Here is a 21,534-nt window from a genome sequence, read left to right on the forward strand (position 1 = left end):
TAGGCCCAATGCCCCTACAATACTCATGTTAGGCAAGTTGGTATTAAATTCAAGTGGTCATTGGGTGAGAGGGGATTGGGTAATTTCATTAAGTAAATATTTCTAACCAATCTAAATATGGAAAGAAAAAAAAAAAGAAATATATAAACTTTTATCCTTGTAATAAATGTATGATAAGTGATACTTGCATAACAAATCATACGTGGTAATTTGTAATTGATTCTAATTTGAATTCATAAGTTAAATCACGTTTTTACACCAGTAAAAGCCCAAGTTAGTATGTACGCGTATCTTACACGTATACTACGCATACGTACGTAAACAACAAAAAAGCGTGCATCTTTCAATTTGTTTCCAAAGCTACATAATTCTACTCTAACTTTTGGAACCAAAAGTATGTTACATGTTCAGGTTAAAACGTACAGAACGGTTTGTTATATGGGGATATATATATTGAGTTATTGTTGCTGACAAAGACTCAAAGTGGGACACTAAATATAAAAGATTAAAATAAAAAATATATACAATAAGCTGAAATTTAAAAGATTAAAATAATCTTTTAAAAGATTAACAAATATAAAAGATTAAAATAATCTCGTATTGCACCCAACGTCAAACACAAATAATAAGCTTAAATTTTTTTTATTTTAAAATAGTGGTACAGCAAACAATATTTTCATAAAAATTTTACAACAAAATTTAGGTGGTAAATTTAAATAAGTTAATCACTAATATTACTTTTTTATTTACCATTAATCGCTTAACATCTAAGCTTTCTTGTAAAATTATTATAAAAATGTTGTGTCCCTGCTTTATTATTTATTTTATTAAATTTGCAGACTCACAAAAAGTTAAACACAAGAACTGCCGCAATCTATTGCCATGCTTCACTCCTTCACTAGTTAGAGGGCACAATTAGTGGTGGAACTAGGATTTTAGTTTAGGGGGGGCAAGATTACAAGATAAGATTGAAAAAAAAATTACTCTAAAAAATATTAGTTTGCATCAATAAAAATAAATAAATAAAGATAATCAATTCATATTAAATAAAAATTAATTGAAGACATTAATCAATGAATTTATTTACAATTCAAGAAATTAATCAATGTACTCAAAATAGAATGTGAGATTAACTCAATGAAAAAGTGTAAAAAAAAAAATATAACAATGTATTTGAAAATTTGTATAATGACTCATTGGGTCATTGGCTATGGACCTACGATTGATCTAAGTCAACCAAACAATTTCTATACGACAAGAAATATTTTCCTCAACTTTCGGTTATTGTATAATCTTGAGAGTATTTTATTTACTCTTATTTGCTTCAATTCTTTTGAAATCTCTAAAACTGTCGGGTAGTGATGTCGATTTTCCTCTAACACATCCGGTATGCAACTTATGGCAATATCATTCAATTTCTTTCCATCCAGGGCACTGCAGCCACTCAATCGTAACTTGAGGGCTAAAGTGGTGAGAAATTTTAAACTTGGTTTGGTAGACGATTATTTTAATAATAAAAAAAGACTTACGAAATGTAGTGATATGAGAAAAATCAATTTCTATTATTGTGAAAGATCTAGCAAGTCCATTTTTATGTATCTATTATCTTATATACACACACAAAAAAAAAAAAAAAACATTTTAAATTTTTTAATAGATAATAGATAATAGTGTTTTTTTTATCTGAAAAATTCCACTTCATTGTTAGCTTATAAAAAAAAGTACAATAAGTATCTGAACTAGTAAGAACCATTTCAACGTGGCCACATTCATCCCATTCATCTAACAAAATCCTCTCTAGTCCTCACCCTCACCTAATGAAAATTTGGGTGACTTAAAAAACACTCTGTTCCTTAAAACTATGTTAAAGTATATTTGTATTTCTTGAAAAGTGAGGAAAAAATACGATTTTATGGGTTGTATATAAAAGTTAAAAGTTGAGTTTATAAGCTTAAGTCAAACGGACACTTATGGTAAGTGAGTATATATTACTAATTTTATTTATCTCACAAAAACATATGCTAAATGTTTATGTATTTTTTTATATGAACTTTTAAAAAAGAAACGTTTAATACATGTACTACACATGTAACGTTACTTTTCCGTTTCTGTATTTTTATGCCAAATTTTTGAAATGTACTTTTTTTGAAAAATACTGAATTGTACCAGTCCGTATGTTTACTGTAATATACATGTACCATATTTTACTAACTATGGTAATAGTTAATAACAACATATAACTTAAAATTTATTGTAAAAATATTGTGAATATAACATAATAATAATAATCATCTCATAAAGACTAAGACAACAAAGTTTTTTTTTTTTGGATAAAAGGCTAAGACATAAATCCCTAAGTAAAGCTCGAAAAAAAAAAAAAAAAAAAAAAAAAAAACAGCTACCATACTTCTCTTCCTTGAGAATCAAGCTAGAGCTTGAGAAATAAAGCAAGGGCTTGCAGCTTCTAGCATTGAGGGCTTATGATTGGCCTTCGAAAAATGGTAATATTTTTTATTTTTCTTTGATACTTTTCTCTTTGGAATCTCTTTGGTTTTTTATTGCATTTGAAAATTGTTATAACATTTTGCTTTTATATATCTTTCGAATTTCTTTGTTTTTAGTTTTACTAAGTGTTATGAGTGTATATTTGTTGTATATATATGAATGCATGTATGTATCTACACTTATATGGCAAATGTATGTATGGGTGGGAGAGATAAATTTTTTTTCTTTACCTTAACGAAGAAGCATAGTGGAAGAGTAAGTGCTGCTAACATGTGCCGCTGTTTTTGCTTGATTCTTCGATGAAGATTTTGTTTCTTTTGTGATTTTTTGAAGAAGAAGTTTTGTTTCTTGTTGGGTTTTAAGGGGACCTTGGTGCTTTATAGCTTGTTTGGGAGAAGGGAAAATAATGGAATGAAAATAATAATTTTAAGATTCCTTATTGCAACAAAAATTTTTGTTGCAATAAGGCTTTATGAATGTTTAAAACATCAATGATTTAACATCTCACTACCTTTGTACTTTAGGATGTTCCTTTTCAACGAATTTTCTTTTGAAAATGTTATCCTTCCCCCTTAGAGCAATTGCATCAGTTGGTGTATAAGTGTGTATAATAAAAAAAATGCTTAAATTTACACATTTTGAGCACACATCAGTAAGTGTAAAAAGATGCAAAATTGTGCAAACTGATCCCGAGCTACAGTAACGTGTAAATATACACAATTACTGTAGCTCGTTTATCCCTTTTTTTATTAATTTCCATTGGCTCCTTTTTTTCTCTCTCCTATCCATGCTCAACAACCCAGTTAACTGCTCATCTTCGTTTTCCTCAAATGCACACAAACACACCCACAAACAAACACACAGAAATCATCACAGCTATACACTTCTCAAAAAAAAAAAAAAAAAGAGATACACACAGATAGTAGATCGGAGCTCGGATCGGAGCTCGTGGCTGTGGATCGGACCTTGTGGATCGGAGCTCCGAGCTGGTGGATCGTGGATCGGAACTCGAAGCTCGGATCGGAGCTAGTGGATCGGAGCTCGGAGCTCGGATCGGAGCCGGTGAATCGGAGCGGATCGGAGCCGGTGGATCGGAGCGGATCGGAGCTCAGAGCTCGGATCAGAGCCGGTGGATCAGCGCGGATCGGAGTTGGTGGATCGGCACGGATCGGAGCTGGTGGATCGGCGCGGATCGGAGCTGGTGGATCGGCGCGGATCGGAGCTGGTGGATCGGAGCGGATCGGAGCTGGTGGATCGGAGCGGATCGGACGGATCGGAGCAGATCGGAGCTCGTGGAGCGGACGGATTGGAGCGGATTCGAGCTCGGAGCTGGTGAATCATGGATCGGAGCTCGGATCCGAGCAGATCGGAGCTCGGATCCGAGCAGAACGGAGCTCGGATCCGAGTGGATCGAAGTGTTAATCGAACTAGATAGAGAGAGAGAGATTCTGAAACGGGTAGAGAGAGAGATAGATGATCTGAAACAGGGATGGTAGAGAGAGAGATGATCTGAAACGGGATGGTAGAGAGAGAGAGAAAAAAAAAGTCTGAAATGAGAAAGGAGAGAAAGAGAGAGCGAGAGAGAAAAGAATGAGAAATGAGAAAGAAGAGAGAGAGAAAAAAAAAATCATAAATGAGAAAGAATCAGAAATGAGAAAGAAGAGAGAGAAAAAAAATCAGAAATGAGAGGAGAGAGAGCGCGCGTTTGTTAGTTAAGAAAAATAATAAAAAATTGTGAAAGTATTGTTATTTAATTAAAAGATGGGTAAAATAGAAGAACTGATGTGAAGATTTTGTAAAAGTGATAGTGTAAAATAGAAAAGGTAGATTTTTTGTGTAAAATAGAGGAAATTTTTAAAAGAACTGATGTGGTTGCTCTTATGAGGAGCAATTTAAATTTTCATTTTAATGAAGTACAACTAATCCAAGTTTGATCGATTGCCTAAATTAAGTGTACTATTGAAGTTCTATGAAACTCTGTTTATCGGGTTTTACTATCTATCTCACACTCTCTTGCTCTCTCTCACACATACACACATATATTGATAAGTAATAATATCTATTAAAACACAAATTTTTTATGGCACATACTCTATCAAGGTATCCTCAATTTTCAATTGATTCTGCTCAAGGAAGCACGGGTGCAGCTAAATGGTAGCCATACCGTGTTGGATGTGGCTATGACGTAAGGTGTAGCTTGGATGCGACCGGGACGCAGGGTACGGCCTAGATGCGGCTGCACACATGTCCCACATGAATTTTATTTTTTTAACAAATCCAATATTGCTAGGAAAAAAAATCGAATTTTGGGTGAAATAAAGAAAATACAAAAGAAACACGAAATATTTTTTAAGAGACAAACTAATTGCTAAACACACACACATACTACTGCCACTGTTTTGGCAGTGATCTTGTGTTGCTGATCATACCCCCCTCCCTTTATTCTTCATTGTTTTCTTCTTCTACACCCAAAAAAAAAAAACAATGACCTCTGCTCCTTCTTCCCTTTTTTATAAATTTTGTTTTTAGCCTTTAGAGTTTAGAGTATTTAGACTTAAGTCACTTAAGTGCAACTTTTTGTTTGTGGCAGTGTGCCCTCACAAGCCACCCACGTGAAGTTAATTATGACAATTCAAATTCCAAACAACTTTTGATAAATGTTAAAAGCGAAATATATTTAGTTGTAAACCTATCATGTTTTTCTTTTACAAAATTATTATAATTTTTTAAGTACATCAATAATACTAAACTAGCAGCTAACCCATGCGGTGCATGGAAAAGCTATTGACTATGTTAAAAAAATCCAACAATAAAAAAAAGAATTTAAGTTATCACATATGCAATGTTGTTAACAGTGTTAAACAGCCTTAAAAACTTTCGTTTTGTTGCCTTAGTAAATGGAAAATATAAATTAAAAAATTTTAAATAAAAATTAGGATTCCAAACACCTAATATCCTCAGTTATTCAATAAATGTTGCATTGTTAAAATAACAATTTGTAATCAATTGAAAGACAAAAAATGTTTTTCATAATTTTTTGTGATTTTTTTTTTGCAATTTTAAATAACTTTTTGTATCTTCTTCTTTTGTTGCTTCGTAGTAGTCATTGAATAACTCATTTTGTTCTCCTTGAGTGCAGATGTTAGTGTGAGTTGTACATTGCCTTTAACATCAATTTTTTGTGATTTTGTAGAATTACTATTCTGTTCACTTGACAAGTTACTCTCACAATCATTAGTAATACCGTTAATATAAGCCTGTGAATGTAATAAAATATAACATGTGAAAGTAAAATACCAAATTAGTAATTTTGCTATATTAAATAAATACGTACTTTTTTCATTTTATCAAGTTTAAATTTCTTTGTTAGATTCTATAATAGAGTTTATAGCCATTTAGTTCTGATTGGAAAATAAATGTTTTTTCCATTCAAATTTGACATAGATTCCACACCCTAAATGAAGTGTCCGTACTTCCTAGTTTAAGGTGTTGTACTTTGTTTTTTCATACACATCCTCAGATCCAATCTTTATTAAAAAAATTACTTTTATTATTCCATAAAAGACTAAAGTTTGAAATAGCTAAAAACATACAAATCTACACATAAAACCCTTTCTTTGTAATATTCATTTTCGAAATTTATTTTTCCCCATCTTCTCAACATAAGTTTACGTTTTAGTAATGATTCGAATATATAATATAATTTTTTTTATAAATAAATTCTATTGATGAAATTCATGGGCTGATTATGTAAATTTGAAATGATTAATTCATTTCAATCAAAGTTCAATCTATCGGTGTTGTTAAAATTCTTCATATGAAGCAATTTAAAGATTTGATCTCCAATTCTTATCAAGCTCCAAACCAGTATCAAAAATAACAAATCTTATATAACAACTTCCTCATTGTTTCAATGTCAATATTGTCTTTTGCCCTGTACTAAATCACTGTAAATGGCATTCAACTATTCAAGTGTTGTCAAGAGGGCTCACTACACTTTCTGTCATTATTCCACTACATCAATGAAAAAAGTTTAGTTTCTTCAATTATTGCTCCAAGAAATATTAGACCGATAATAGTCCACATAGGTAACCTGCTAGTTTACACCTTAACACCTATAAAAATTGTAAAAGGAACTGAAAAAAAGTTTATTTATGTTCTCATCTCACATTCATGGTGAGGTCCATCATGAATTTAATGAGCAAACCCCATTATAAATGTGAGAGAAGGTAGCTCTATTCATAGTGCTTTGAAAGTATCTAAGAATTACTCTTATACATGCCTACAAAAGGCATAATTATTGATCCAATCCATAAGTTTCCATCTTTCTCCTTCACTTCAGAAATAGATCTCCATCTAATTCCACTTTTTTCTTCAAATGTTTCCAATATTTCACCTTGTTCACTCAACCTCACTGCCATCCCACTTGCCCTCCACTTAGCTAAATATGCATAAGCTTTCGTAATGTTAAAAGGAAGCTTAAGCAAAGCATTTCCTATCCAAGGATAGGAAAGCATCCATTCTAAGATCCTTTCTCTTCTTGAATAAATTGCCACCCAAAATCCTCCCCTAGGACTTCTCTTGATGTTGTCTGGGAACCCTGGGAGTTGAGCAAAGACTTCAAAAGTTCCAGCTTTCGATGTTTCTAGCCAATACCTCATGATTTTGCAATTCGTGGAGTCTGCAACTAGAATGTAGTGGCCATTTTCACTTAATGCTACACCATTGGGGAATGAGAGATTTTTAAGAAGAACAGTTACTAGTTTGTCTTTTTGGTCATATTTCATTAGCCTTCCTGTTTTATCCCCACTTAGTACTGATGAGATGTGATTCCTGCATAACCAAGTAATGTACACTTTTAATATTTTAGGAAAAGAAAATCTATAAGTTGATGGTAGCTAGAGGAATATTTGAACAACAAAAATATTATATATAGCTAGCTTATGCAGTCCAACTAAAAGGAAGTTAGAAATTGAAAGTAGTCTATATATATCAATGAGTTGTATGTTGATTTTGTATATATTAAAACTCTTTTGAGGTGAAACATGAGAAGTACTTTCAATGGATTTTTGTGAATTTTGACTCAGTATTATGAAGTAATTGTCTCATGAATTAGATATGTGAGATCCACGTACTGTGAGAAAAATGATGTATATATTTGATACATGAGATATCTTTTCTAAAACTGTATTGATAGTTGGCACATGTTAAACATGATACATTTTTTTTTTATACATCTATGTAGTTTTTAAATTTCTAATCAATCATCAACAATAATTGGTTGAGTGTAACTTAATAATAGTTTCTCACTTTTTAAAGGTGGATTTTTATTTTTTCCAATAAAAAAAAAGATAGAGATATTAAATTCCCTCCATTGGAAATTATGAGTTATATTATCTGTGTGGGGCAAAAGGATCCTGGTGGGAATGTGGGCCTTTTGGGCCTTGTTAAAGAAGGCCGACCTGACCCTGGGGTTAGAGATTGTTGGTGCTATGGGTCGGCCTATACGCCGAGGATCCTAGGATCCAGCCGAGGATGGTTTTCCCCTCGGACTGACATCAAAGAACCTGAGACTTCATGGTAAAGATTAGGGAATGATACGGTCAAGACCAACGGTTAAAGGGAGAGAACCCTTGAATGTCCTAGAAGCGCCGATGTTGGAAGAATATTAAAGGTAAAGGCTGCTACCTCCACATTAAAGACCCTGCACCTACCACCCTGGCCGCATTAATGAGGAAGTGACACTTAAACAGTGGAAGGGAAACTTCTAGTTACTGTTCAAAGGCACTAAGAAAAGAAATATCTAGGCTAAGGGAGGAATTGGGGGGCAACACGTGGATAAAGTATTAAAAAGAGGAGTATTTAAGGAGGGACCGGAACGAGAAACGGGACGGAACTTTTGTAACCTAAAAGGAAGAAGGAAAAAGAGAGAGATATAATATAAGAACGACTTTCGCTTACGTCCGAGAGTCTATTTACATTACTCCTTTTTGTCTCTAAGTACTTGGAATCTTTAGTTTGTCATTTCATCCTCATACACTTCTAACCTGGGTTTCAAGCCCACACTCTACAAATTCTTATTGTTTAAGGCTCATTGGGTCTGAGCCCATAACTATTCTTGGGTCCAGGTGCAATTGTGCACTTACATTATCTTTTACGACAACCTAAAAAAAAAATTTGAATTTGTTTTATTATTATTATTTTATTTTTGAAAAGAATTTGTTCAGTTACCAATTTTACTAGAATGGTAGGGATATGATGTATGTAAATTATGCAATATTAAAATGACATACCTCCTTTGGTATTGTGAGCTGCTATCACTAAAATATACCACCCCATTGCGATGATCAATGTCCAAACCATTGGTGAAACCCAAGGGAATACGTGTGGCAACCTTAGTGGCCATGCCTCCATTAGGGCCCACAACCAATAGGCCCATGTAAGCATCAGCAATATAAAGATCACCTGTGGCTGTGTCGAAGCCCAATCCTAATGGACGCCCACAAATGTGTTCCATTTTATCATGATCGTGTGGCCCTTCACAACCATCTCTGCCACCAATGCCAGTTGTTGAAAAATAAAATATACAGTCTCACACTATATATATATATATATATATATATATATATATATATATATATATATGTGTGTGTGTGTGTGTGTGTGTGTGTGTGTGTGTGTGTGTAGTATATATTAATATTTTGAGAAATTCACCTTAGATTGCATATTTCCTTTGTTCCTGTAATTTTGTCTTCTTGACATGGATGTTAAATGCCGTGTTAATTGGATATTTATTTTAATATATTGATATGTGGTGAAAATAAATTCACTTATACAAAATTAAAGAAGAGAAAAGAAAAATATACACAGAGAATTTACGTGCTATGTGATTACAATTACTATATTATTAACATTGTTTACAATTTTTAAGTATATTATTAACATTATTTACCATTTTTAAGTATATTAGTATGCTTTTATACATAGTTTTCCGATATTATAATTGTTAGTGACTAGTAATATATTAAAGCAAAAGTCCAATAAAGATTTAAATTATATTTCTTATTGCACTCTAATTTGTGTGAAGTGTCATTCTAATTAGATTTCACATACTCTAATTTTATGCCAAATGTCATCCTTATTAGAGGGAACAATTTTTACCACCAAAAAAAAGAAGGGTGAAACAATTGATATATTTACTTTTTGGTCCAAACGAAAAGTTCCTTTCCAAATTGCAACCATTACACAATAAGATAACGTGCAGGCCATCAAATAATCTGGAATTATAGGTTTTATCGCAATGAAGTCCCTTTTCAACCAATTTAAACTAGAAGTGTCTTTTTTACCCAAAAAAAAAAAAATTTGAGGAGCACAAGGACATCCTTTGCCCTTGGCTATATAGCCCGTAGGGTAGGTCAGCCGTCCTCCCATGAGGCCATGAGTATTGATGTTCTATGCCGACGTGCAGCATATGTAATTAGTAAAGGGACAAACTTGTAAAAGGGCTTTTGTAGGAAGGTGTATTGGAGACAACCCACCATTGGCAGCCGAGGATAGAGTACTTTCCGAGCGTCTAAGAAAGAGCATAAAGAGACACGGAAACGTCTAAGGAGTCATAATGAAGTTTCTTGATAAAGTAACAGGCAACTCCGCTTGAATTATATTCACGAGTCTGACATAGTCGCATTTATTAATGAATTACTAGCCTAAACAGTGCTTAAAGCTCTAAAAGTCTATCTTCATCATGAAAACTAATGGTGCAGGTGTTTGGTTGGACAAGTAACTCGCCAATTGTATGAAAATAGCACATTCCAAGAAAGGTAGAAAGGAGGGAGTATAAGGAGAGGCTCAAGGAGAGAGAGAGAGAGAGAGAGAGAGAGAGAGAGAGAGAGAGAGAGAGAGAGAGAGAGAGAGAGAGAGAGAGAGAGAGAGAGAGAGAGAGAGCATTACACTTATAAAAGAGATTCTAGTCTTATTTATCTTGTTCAAGTCTCTCATTATGGAAAATCTGTAATCCTACGTGTATAAATTAATTGTGACATCTCTTCCTAGTTGGTTTTTGACTCCCATAACTTTCATTAGTTCCAATCTAATGATATTTACATGTATTGTGTAAAATGTGAGTATATTATATAAAAATGTGGATATTACCAGAAACATTTCATATAGAAGAGTATCTATATCTATACTATTATTTAAGGGGCTTTCTCTGTTTGGATTCTTCATATTTTTTAGTTCAAAAATGCCCCTACAGTCTTATGTTTAAGTAAAGACAAAACTAAAGGATAATCTAGTAAAAATGCAACTCTAACTCCCACTAAAACATTGCTCAAAAAATAGGACTATTCTCCTATTAATTTTTAAATTGATTTATTCACTTATAAATTAGATTATTAAAATAAAAATGATATATATTAGTTTTTATTTATTTATTATTTATTTTGTTTTTTTATGTGATATGTGGCAGTTTTTTTTTTTTTAATAAATTTTTTAAGGAAACCGTGGGTGGGTTTTTTTAAAGAATGTGGGGTAGTTTTATTTTTTTACAGAACTTGGGATATGCGTTTTTTAATAGAAAACTGATGGGCCTGACGAAATCAACTACTGACGAGACTAAGGCATCTGACGAGCTTAAACAAGTATACACGTCACTGACGAGGATAGCAGGATCATTCAATGCCACCAATAATACCCCGGACGGTTACAGCACCAGCTGGACGAACCGTTGAAGGCATATTAAAACCTCATTACTCAGCAAGAAGCGTTACTAAAAGAGGCATTAAAGCCACAATAATTTCCACAACGGCTAGAATCTAGAACAACATATATAAAGCCCACGCATTGCCAAAAGAAGGTATGAACACAGTTACAAGATATCCCTAATCATTCTTATAGTCTATTATTATAAACTCCCTTGTACTAACTTTGGCATCGGAGACGTTGTGGCAGGCACCACACCGGTGACCATTCTGGAGAATTTCTTCTTCCGCCGCGACACAAGCAGACCTCTAGTCCCGTCTGGACGACCTCACTACGACTGACGAACTCGTGATTCATCAGTCTGGTCCCGTCTGGACGACCTCACTACAACTGACGAACTCGTGTTTCATTAGTTTGACGCCGTCTGTGGGAACGACATTTTCGTACTAACGGTTCGAAAGCATAGTTTCTACCAACTTCAATATTCAGATGGAGTCCAACCAAGATTTAGTGGCCTTAGCCCAGCAAGTCAAAGCTCTTGCGGCCACCGTTGAAGAACTCACCAGGCAGAATCAGGAGATGAGACAACAGCTTCAGCATAAGGAGAATCGATCTAGAGTTGTACAGGAGGATGAAGGAGACAGCCATGGGAGAAGCGACCGACGAAGGACCACTACTCCAGACGAACAAAATTCTAATCTTCTTCAAGAGATGAGGAAAGAGATGGACGAACTGAGAAATGCTATTAAGGAGAAGACAGATCAGAGCCTAGATAGAATGGTCAGGGCAACAAATTCTCCTTTCACCGTGGCAGTCTTGGAACGACCAGTGCCGGCGAAGTTTCGGTTGCCTCAGTTTGAGCATTTTGACGGGCTTAAGGACCCCCAAGATCACCTTAATACCTTCAAGACGACATTAGGCCTCCAACAGCCCCCTGATGAAATAATGTGTCGTTCCTTCCCTACCACACTTAAGGGAGCTGCAAGAGAGTGGTTCATAAAGTTGCCAACCTCATCCATTGATAGCTTCGAACAGTTGAGTAGCGCCTTTCTGCGCCATTTCGTCGGAGGGCAACGTCCTAAGAGACCAGCGGACCACCTACTCACTGTTAAGCAACGGGAGAAAGAAACCTTGCGGTCATACGTGAAACGCTTTACCCGAGAAACCTTGGAAGTGGACGACGCTGATGACAAAGTACAACTGACGACCTTTAAAGCAGGACTGAAGTCTAGAGAGTTTGTGGTTTCGCTGGCAAAAAATCCACCTAAGACGATGGCAGAAATGCTCTTAAAGGCGCAAAAGTACATGAATGCTGAGGATGCGCTAGCCGCCATTAAAGATATGGAGAAAACAGAAGAAAGGAGAAAGAGGGAGGACGAACGTAAAGGACGAAAGAGGGAGCATCCAGATCGTCGGTTTACTGACGAAGACAAAAGATCATCGAAAATGGCTAGGTAATAAGATTCCGCCTTGACGGATGTACATTACTGACGAAGCCAAAAGATCATCGAAAATGGCTAGGTAATAAGATTCCGCCTTGACGGATGTACATTACCGACGAAGTAAGTAATAAGATTCCGCCTTGACGGATGTACATTACTGACGAAGCCAAAAGATCATCGAAAATGGCTAGGTAATAAGATTTCGCCTTGACGGATGTACATTACTGACGAAGTAAGTAATAAGATTCCGCCTTGACGGATGTACATTACTGACGAAGCCAAAAGATCATAAAAAATGGCTAGGTAATAAGATTCCGCCTTGACGGATGTACATTACTGACGAAGCCAAAAGATCATAAAAAATGGCTAGGTAATAAGATTCCGCCTTGACGGATGTACATTACCGACGAAGCCAAAAGATCATCGAGAATGGCTAGGTAATAAGATTCCGCCTTGACGGATGTACATTACCGACGAAGTAAGTAATAAGATTCCGCCTTGACGGATGTACATTACTGACGAAGCCAAAAGATCATCGAAAATGGCTAGGTAATAAGATTTCGCCTTGACGGATGTACATTACTGACGAAGTAAGTAATAAGATTCCGCTTTGACGGATGTACATTACTGACGAAGCCAAAAGATCATAGAAAATGGCTAGGTAATAAGATTCCGCCTTGACGGATGTACATTACTGACGAAGCCAAAAGATCATAAAAAATGGCTAGGTAATAAGATTCCGCCTTGACGGATGTACATTACTGACGAAGCCAAAAGATCATCGAGAATGGCTAGGTAATAAGATTCCGCCTTGACAGATGTACATTACCGACGAAGTAAGTAATAAGATTCCGCCTAGACGGATGTACATTACTGACGAAGCCTCGTGATAAGATTCCGCTTAGACGGATGTACACTACTGACGTAGCCAAGAAATTATTTATAAAAAAAAAAAAAAAAAATCCTTTCATCTTCTATGGTCGTCATGGAACATCATGACGACCACAGAATCCGGGGGCATCTGATGGGACTGACGAAATCAACTACTGACGAGACTAAGGCATCTGATGGGACTGACGAGATCAACTATAGATGAGACTAAGGTATCTGATGGGACTAAGGCATCTGATGGGACTGACGAGATCAACTACAGACGAAACTAAGGCATCTGATGGGACTGACGAGATTAACTGCCGACGAGACTAAAGGCATCTGATGGGACTGACGAGACTACTCTCTGAGACGAGCTTAAACAAGTATACACGTCACTGACGAGGATAGCAGGATCATTCAATGCCACCAATAATACCCCGGACGGTTACAGCACCAGAAAATTACGGACGAACCGTTGAAGGCATATTAAAACCCCATTACTCAGCAAGAAGCGTTACTAAAAGAGGCATTAAAGCCACAATAATTTCCACAACGGCTAGAATCTAGAACAACATATATAAAGCCCACGCATTGCCAAAAGAAGGTATGAACACAGTTACAAGATATCCCTAATCATTCTTATAGTCTATTATTATAAACTCCCTTGTACTAACTTTGGCATCGGAGACGTTGTGGCAGGCACCACACCGGTGACCATTCTGGAGAATTTCTTCTTCCACCGCGACACAAGCAGACCTCTAGTCCCGTCTGGACGACCTCACTACGACTGACGAACTCGTGATTCATCAGTCTAGTCCCGTCTGGACGACCTCACTACAACTGACAAACTCGTGTTTCATCAAAAACCATAGGGTAGTTTTTTTTAGAAGGTGGGATGATTTTTTTTAGGAGAAAGTGGGGATTGTGGACAATTTTTATTTTTTCACTTTTTTGTTATTAGTTTTTGTTGATTTACAGTTTTAACCTTTTTTTTTTTTTTTAAGAATAAGAATAAGTTAATTAAATTAGGAGTATTTTTGTAAGTTGAAAACACAATAACTAACTTTTTGAATCCTCTCAATATATAGAGAAGATAAAATAAAATAAAAAATACAGTTTTTTTTTCTACAAAATAGGACTACTAACAAAAAAAAAAAGCCTCATCGCACGCGCGAAGCGCGTGTGATGAGGCTAGTATTATATCTATATCTATACTACTATTTAAGGGACTTCCTTTATTTGGATTCCTCATTTTTTTTAGTTCAAAAATGTCCCTACAGTCTTATGTTTAAGTAAAGACAAAACTAAAGGATAATCTGGTAAAAATGCAACTCTAACTCCCACTAAAACATTGCCCAAAAAATAGGACCACTCTCCTATTAATTTTTAAATTGATTTATTCACTTATAAATTAGATTTTTAAAATAAAAATTATATATATAAAATAATTAAATATAATTTTTTTTCTACAAAATAGGACCACTAAAAAAAAACCTCATCTCGTGAAGCGCATGTGATAAGGCTAGTTTATACTATTATTTAAGGAGCTTCCCCTATTTGAATTCTTCATTTTTTGGTTCAAAAATGCCCTTACACCTCTATGATTAAGTAGAGAAAAAACTAAAGGACAATTTGGTAAAAATATAACTCTAACTTTTACTAAAATATTACCTAAAAAATAGGACTATTCTCCTGTTGATTTTTAAATTACTTTATCCACTCATAAATTAGATTCTCAAAATAAAATTTATATATAAAATATTAACACAATTTTTTTTATTTTGGCAACAAAATAGGACTACTAAAAAAAAAAAAAAAACGAGTGACGATGATGATGCTAGTGAATAATAATGTCTTTGTAAAATGTGGACACCAAATGTCTACATATAAAATAAAAAAGTCCACAGTTTACATATGAAGTGTATAGACTATAGAGTTTGGACATTTTTGGTGTGAGGCAGTGTTAGTCTAAATTAAATGACAAGTAATAAGTCCTAATAAGGTAGCGCTAGTTCGGATTTTTTTAAAAAAACTTAAAAATTTATGATTTACTGAGCTTATTCTTTGGCTACGTGCCTAATTTCCTATATCATTATCTTTATTGGTTCATTTTAATTTAAAAAAAAATTAAAAAACTATATCTAAAAAAAATGATATTTTAAAAAACAAGTTATAAAAAAATTTATTAAAAAAAGCCTAGTAAGCTCGTATCTTATGTATAGTTTTTTTTTATTTTTTAATTCACCTTTTTTGTTTAAAAGAAAGAACTTGTTAAAGTTTATTTTTTAATTTTATATAAGATAATAGAATTAATTAAGTTAAAGAAATCCTTGGGAGTAAGGCACATTTATTTGTCTCTACAAATCTATTTGAGAGGGAAGTTAATTTCTTTCTTAAACTGACTTCTTCTTCTTTTAAATTTTAGGTTTTTAAAATTTAATTGTTGAGCTTAGTAACATAAGCTTGTAACAAAGTGGAGCATATATATATATTGGTTTTATTCAAAATAAAATTTTATTCTAGCTTAATCTAAATAGAGCATATTAGTAGTTGAAGGTATAGCGAAATCAGTTTAAAATAAGATGAGGTGATTGTTTGTCTATCCCACATGACACAAGGGCATAGGGTCCAGTGGTTCTATCCACCATAAAAATGGAAGTCAATCTTAACTTGCGCCTCGCCCATAGGTTAAAGGGTGGGTTCAAGCACCATAGTCCATAGACTCTATCATATCAATTAATTAATGGTTTCATAGCACCATAGTCCATAGCCTCGCCCATAGCTCTCTATCATATCATTTTTTTTTTTTTTTTTGGTTGTTGTTGTTGAGAAAACTCTATCATATCAATTAATTAAAACTTAATTAGAAGGTCCCATAAAAAAAAATAAAAAAATAAAAAAATGATTAGAAGGTGATCTGTCATAAATTGGATGAGTCATTGGAAAACTCGTTTCATCCACAAGGCCACCAAGACTAATTCAAAGTAAGATGATAGATTTTTTGATAAAAGCCAAACCTAACACCAAAGCAAATCCTCTCCTTTAGAAGTCCTTATCTTTAATAATTATGGCATCTATTTTATGAAAACCAATATAAGCGAACAAAGATTCAAATTATATTGTTTATTGCACTCTAATTTTGTGCCAAGTGTGAATTGTCATTCTAATTTGATTTTACATGCTCTAATTTTGTGCTAAATGTCATTCCAATTACATCTCTCTAGTTTTAAATATTTCTAACCCATTTAAACTATATCAAACCAAATTAAAACCATTTTTAGCACATTTTACTTTCTCTTCTTTCTTTTTTTTGAGAAAGTTGCACATTTTACTTGAAGCCTATTTTTAGTACATTCTTCTCAAAAAGGGGGGAAAAATAACGTGAAGCCTATTTAAAATTGCTCATTTTAAATCAATCAAAATTTTTCTTAACAAAACCGTATATTAAATTATAAATTCGTGTATTGCAATAAAAGTTTTGATGATCGTCTAAAAAAATTAGCATTTCCTATCCAATATATTTTCATAATCACTCAATTTCCATAACTTAATTAAAAAGCATAAACATTAAATAAATTCATTAAATCACAATAAAAAAATATTTTATAAAGTAAAAAACTAAGTATATAAATAGGCTAGTAAACTACTTTTTGTTTGTTTTTGTTTTTGTTTTTGTTTTTTAAACTACAGCATGCTGCATGCCATATGGAGTTGCAAGCTAGTCAACACAATAATAATGACTATGGACCTCACCTACACAAAAGGATAAGAGAAAAATCTTTCCGAAGATGTCGGGTGTCAACTAGCCTCTTTTTTTTTCTTTTTCTTTTTTTGGTTTTTTTGTTTTTTATGTTTCATGTTTTTGTTTTTGAGAAGATGTCAACTAACTTAATTAGTTAATTAAGAATTCTACCTTCTTTGATGATTTTTTTTTTTTTTTTTTTTTTTTGAGAAACAACCTTCTTTGATAATTTGGTAACATTAATTCAAAATTTTATTTTCCTTCATCTATTAACTAGGAGTTAATTACAAGGGGGACCGAAATTATTATTATAGCACATGGAAATTGGAAATTATTTTTAGTACACTTTTGCTTAAAAAATGAAGAGAACTGTGATTTTTCATTTTTAAGAAGAGGGGTAAACAATTTTACCCTCTTTTAAAAAAAGGGAAAAACAATTGATATATTTATTACTTTGGTCCAAAGGAAAAGTTCATTTACAAGTGCAACTATTATACGATAAGATAACGTGCAGGGCCAACAAATTATCTGGAATTACAGGTTTCTTTTTTTCTTTTTTCTTTTTTAATTTAGTTATAGGTTTTATTTCAATGAAGTATTTTCTTTTTAATGGTTTAAGGAAAGCAAAAAAACTATTGAGGAAGACAAGAACATACTGGGCCCTTGGCCATAAGGGTAGGTCAGCTGTCCTCCCTTGGCCTTGAGTATTGATGCACTATGCTGTACTGCAGTGCAGCATACCTAATTAATTTGTAAAAGGGCTTTCTTTGTTTGGAATCTAGTTTGTATTCATCCTCTTTCATTCTATATTCTTTTGTATTATGTGTAAAATGTATATTTGATGTAAAAATATACGAATATTGTGTGAAATATTTCATTCACATCAAAGAGTATCAAATAATATCATCGCATACTTTTGGTGTGATTGTCACTCCATAAATATAAGTATCTGTAGGGTGTGAAGGGTAAGAGTTGAGGTTTAAGTCTCTAGAAGAGAATTTTCACATAGATAAATACTTAGATTATGTTAGAATTTTTATCTTGTATAAAAGAAAAGTGTCAGTAATAATTTTTTTGTAAAATGTGAACAACAAATGACTAAATTTTTTAAAAATGTCCATATTTTACATATGATACGTATGAAGTAGTTTGAAGTTTGAACATTTTTAGGGTAAGACAATCATAGTACTTAGTCAAATGATGAGTAATAACTCGTATAAAAAATCTATCAAGCTAGTGCTACTTTGGATTTTAAAAAATTGAAATTAATATTTTGTTATTTACTGAACTTAGTCATTGCCGATATGCCTATATCATTTTTTTATTGGTCCATCTTAATTAAAAATTAAGTTTAAAAACACACAGCTATATCTAAAAGTGATATTTTAAAAACCAAGTTAAAAAAAAAAAAAAAAAAAAACTAGATGAGTTCCTAACTTATGTACAGTTTTTTTAAAACAACTTGTTCAGTTTATTTTTTAATTTAAATAAGTCACTAAAATTAATAAAGTTAAAAGAAACCCTTGGGAGTAAGGAACATTTAATTGTCTCTACAAATCTAATTGAGAGAGAAGTTAATTTATTTCTTAAAACTGACATTTATTTAGTATTTTTTTAAGTTCTTAAAACTTTAATTATCGAACTTAGTAACATGAGTTTGTGATTAGGTGGGGCATATAAGTAGTTAGAGATATAGTGAAACCAATTAGGTGGGATAGGGTGGCTAATGATCTGTCCCACTTGGCGGGATCTTATGATTCTATTCATCATACAACGGAAGTCTGCCTCAGCTTGGAGGAAGTATACTTTGTTTCGGTTATATGTTTCCTCCCTCTTACAAGCTAGTAGAACTCATAGCAGGTAAATTCCACTAGCTATGAGAGAAGAGAAACATACACCCGTAACAAGGTATAATTTCTTCTCAGCTTGCCCTTGGCCATTGGGTTAAAGGACTAGTCCAAGCACCGTAGTCCACAGACAAGAGTAGCTCTCCATCATATCAATTAATTAAACTTAATTAATTAGAAGGTAACCTGTCACTACCAATTGGATGAGTACTATACATCAAAGAATAATGTTTGAAATATAAACTCCTTTACAAATAAATTTATAAGTTATTATTAATAAATAAAAAATAATATTAATAGTGAACTTAGATAAAAATTAATAATAAAAATAAATTATTTTTGTAAAAATATTATAAAATAATTTAGAGTGGTTCCATTTTGACGTACAGTACCTCATCACATCCACAAGACTAATTCAAAGTTGGATGATGGATTTTTCGATAAAAGCAAAACTTAACACCCTGTTAAGGTCACCTCACGACAAATTAACTGACACGTATAATGGCAAGCTACCCGTACCCTCATTGAACAACACAGACTCCAACAGAAGCAAACTAACCACAATTTCCATTTGCTTGCAAATCTCATTTCATTGTTTTTGACCTTCAAAACTTCATACCAATTTGAATTCAGACATGTATGCAACTAAATGATTCTTTGGCCTTGTCATGCATATGACAATTGACAAGTGTGCTGTGTGCACCATATAGTTTCATCGAATAATTTCAACAATAGAATCAACCAAATACAAAAAAATGGTTTATGATAAGGAATTAAGGCATACCTCTGTGGAGAAGTTATGGCGAAATTGATCCAACGCCGTTGATTTTGATCCCATTTGATTATCCGACCATCTGATATGCCTGTATAAGGGCCTCCACCAAGTGGGTCAAAAGCAAAGCTCTCTGGTCCAACTGCACCCTCAATAGGAATAGCTTCAAATTGCCAAAACTTGTTATTGAAAGCTTTTTCATTATTGGGTGTTGCATCAGATGAATATCTGATGCGCTTAACAGGTACAGCAATCAAGAGAGAGAGGAGCAAAGCTATGAATGCTGTCAATAACAGCTTTGGCTTCATGCTTGTGGAGAATATTTTGAAAGAACAAAGTTATTTTGGGAGGCGTGGATATTTATGATTCTATATATATAAAAATGACGATGGTAAATCTGTTATGCTGTTACACACTTTAACCAACTATAGTTTGACATAGACATAGTATAGGCAGCTTCTTAAAGAAAGAAAGAGGAAAAAAGAAGAAGAAGAAGAAGAAGAAGAATTTTACACGTGTCCTTTATGTGATTCTTTCATTTTCTTTCTTGGCAAAATAGAGGAGATGAAACTTCCTGCATGTTTGACAGCATTACAAATTATGTTTTCTCCATTTCTTGGTGTGCACGTGGTATGGTATTTAATGCACATTAGTTATTTTAAAAAAAAAAATTTGCTTGTAGAGAGGAAAAATTCCCGATCTATCACAAGCTGACACATTACACTACCACGTCTACAAAGTACAACCAATTACAAGGCACCGTCTACTACTAAGTTTTGCTATTACTATTTAAAAACTAATAGAAATTTACCAAGTGTCGTTGAAATAAAGACATAAAAAGCTTGCAAAAACCAATCAAATGTCGTCACGTGTAAACAATGACATAAATAGTCCGGCGCATGTAAGCAATAACATGGGCAGTCCAATCGAGTGTTAACATGTGTCACTCTAAAAATTAAAATATATCAACCAATCAAAATATGTCACTTGTTTTGAAGAAAAAATCTTAAAACTCCTCTAATCAAACTGTGACACATGTCACCAATCAGAAAATATAAGCAATTTCTCTTACGGGTAGAGTCTTAAATTCTAGTGAAAAATATTTTTTGCACTTATTCATATTTATTATTTTATATAAATAATTAATCTAGACTGATTGAGAATTGTACACAATTTTAACATATAAAAATGAATGCAATAAAACAGATAAGAAATTATGGACGTGAAAATCAAAGATCTTTCTTTTTTGTTCTTTTTGGTTGCCCTTACATGTTATCTAGGCTGTAGACAACTTATGGATCTAATCTATTATGAGTTAAGTCTGAGCCCAGAAAACTCATACAAAATGGGCTATCTTGTCCTTTTTGTAACTACTAACACAGATTCAATCTCGCAAGTCCAAATTCCGCTTTAACCTGTGTGTACTTTTAAGAGAACAACCCAAAGTGTTAAACCGAAGGAAAATTATATATTTTTCTTTTCACTGGGAGATAGAACCCTGACTCCACAGAATCCTAGCCTATTGTGAAAAAGCCCAAGTGTGCTGGGTTAGGAAATCGGCCCATTGGAGTCTTTTTGCCAAGACCCTTTTTGCCAAGACTCAGTGGGATAAGACCCATAGAAAGATAAGTTTTGTGGGAGGGAGTGAACCCA

At 33.4% G+C, this 21,534-nt stretch overlaps 1 protein-coding gene across 1 annotated transcript; it reads right to left on the reverse strand.

Annotated features, from left to right (window-relative positions):
• Window positions 1-6,430: 6,430 nt before the first annotated feature.
• On the reverse strand, window positions 6,431-20,352 carry LOC142611067 (protein STRICTOSIDINE SYNTHASE-LIKE 2). Its single transcript, XM_075783094.1, has 3 exons — window positions 19,894-20,352; window positions 8,799-9,056; window positions 6,431-7,338 (listed from the first exon to the last, which is right to left on the reverse strand). The coding sequence occupies exons 1-3, from the start codon at window positions 20,187-20,189 to the stop codon at window positions 6,765-6,767; spliced, it is 1,128 nt and encodes a 375-aa protein (XP_075639209.1). The 5' UTR covers window positions 20,190-20,352; the 3' UTR covers window positions 6,431-6,764.
• Between the last annotated feature and the right edge of the window lie 1,182 nt (window positions 20,353-21,534).

This window comes from Castanea sativa, chromosome 9 (genome assembly GCF_040712315.1).
Source record: "Castanea sativa cultivar Marrone di Chiusa Pesio chromosome 9, ASM4071231v1".
NCBI classification, from domain to species: Eukaryota; Viridiplantae; Streptophyta; class Magnoliopsida; order Fagales; family Fagaceae; genus Castanea; species Castanea sativa.

What these genes read in the sequence shown, in the direction of transcription:
- LOC142611067 (XM_075783094.1), bottom strand. Translation starts at nt 20,189, where the DNA reads ATGAAGCCAAAGCTGTTATTGACAGCATTCATAGCTTTGCTCCTCTCT. An exon ending in GCCATAACTTCTCCACAGAG is followed by an intron (nt 9,057 to 19,893) that starts GTATGCCTTAAT and finishes CATTGGTGGCAG; the next exon opens with AGATGGTTGTGAAGGGCCAC. An exon ending in AGCTCACAATACCAAAGGAG is followed by an intron (nt 7,339 to 8,798) that starts GTATGTCATTTT and finishes TTGGTTATGCAG; the next exon opens with GAATCACATCTCATCAGTAC.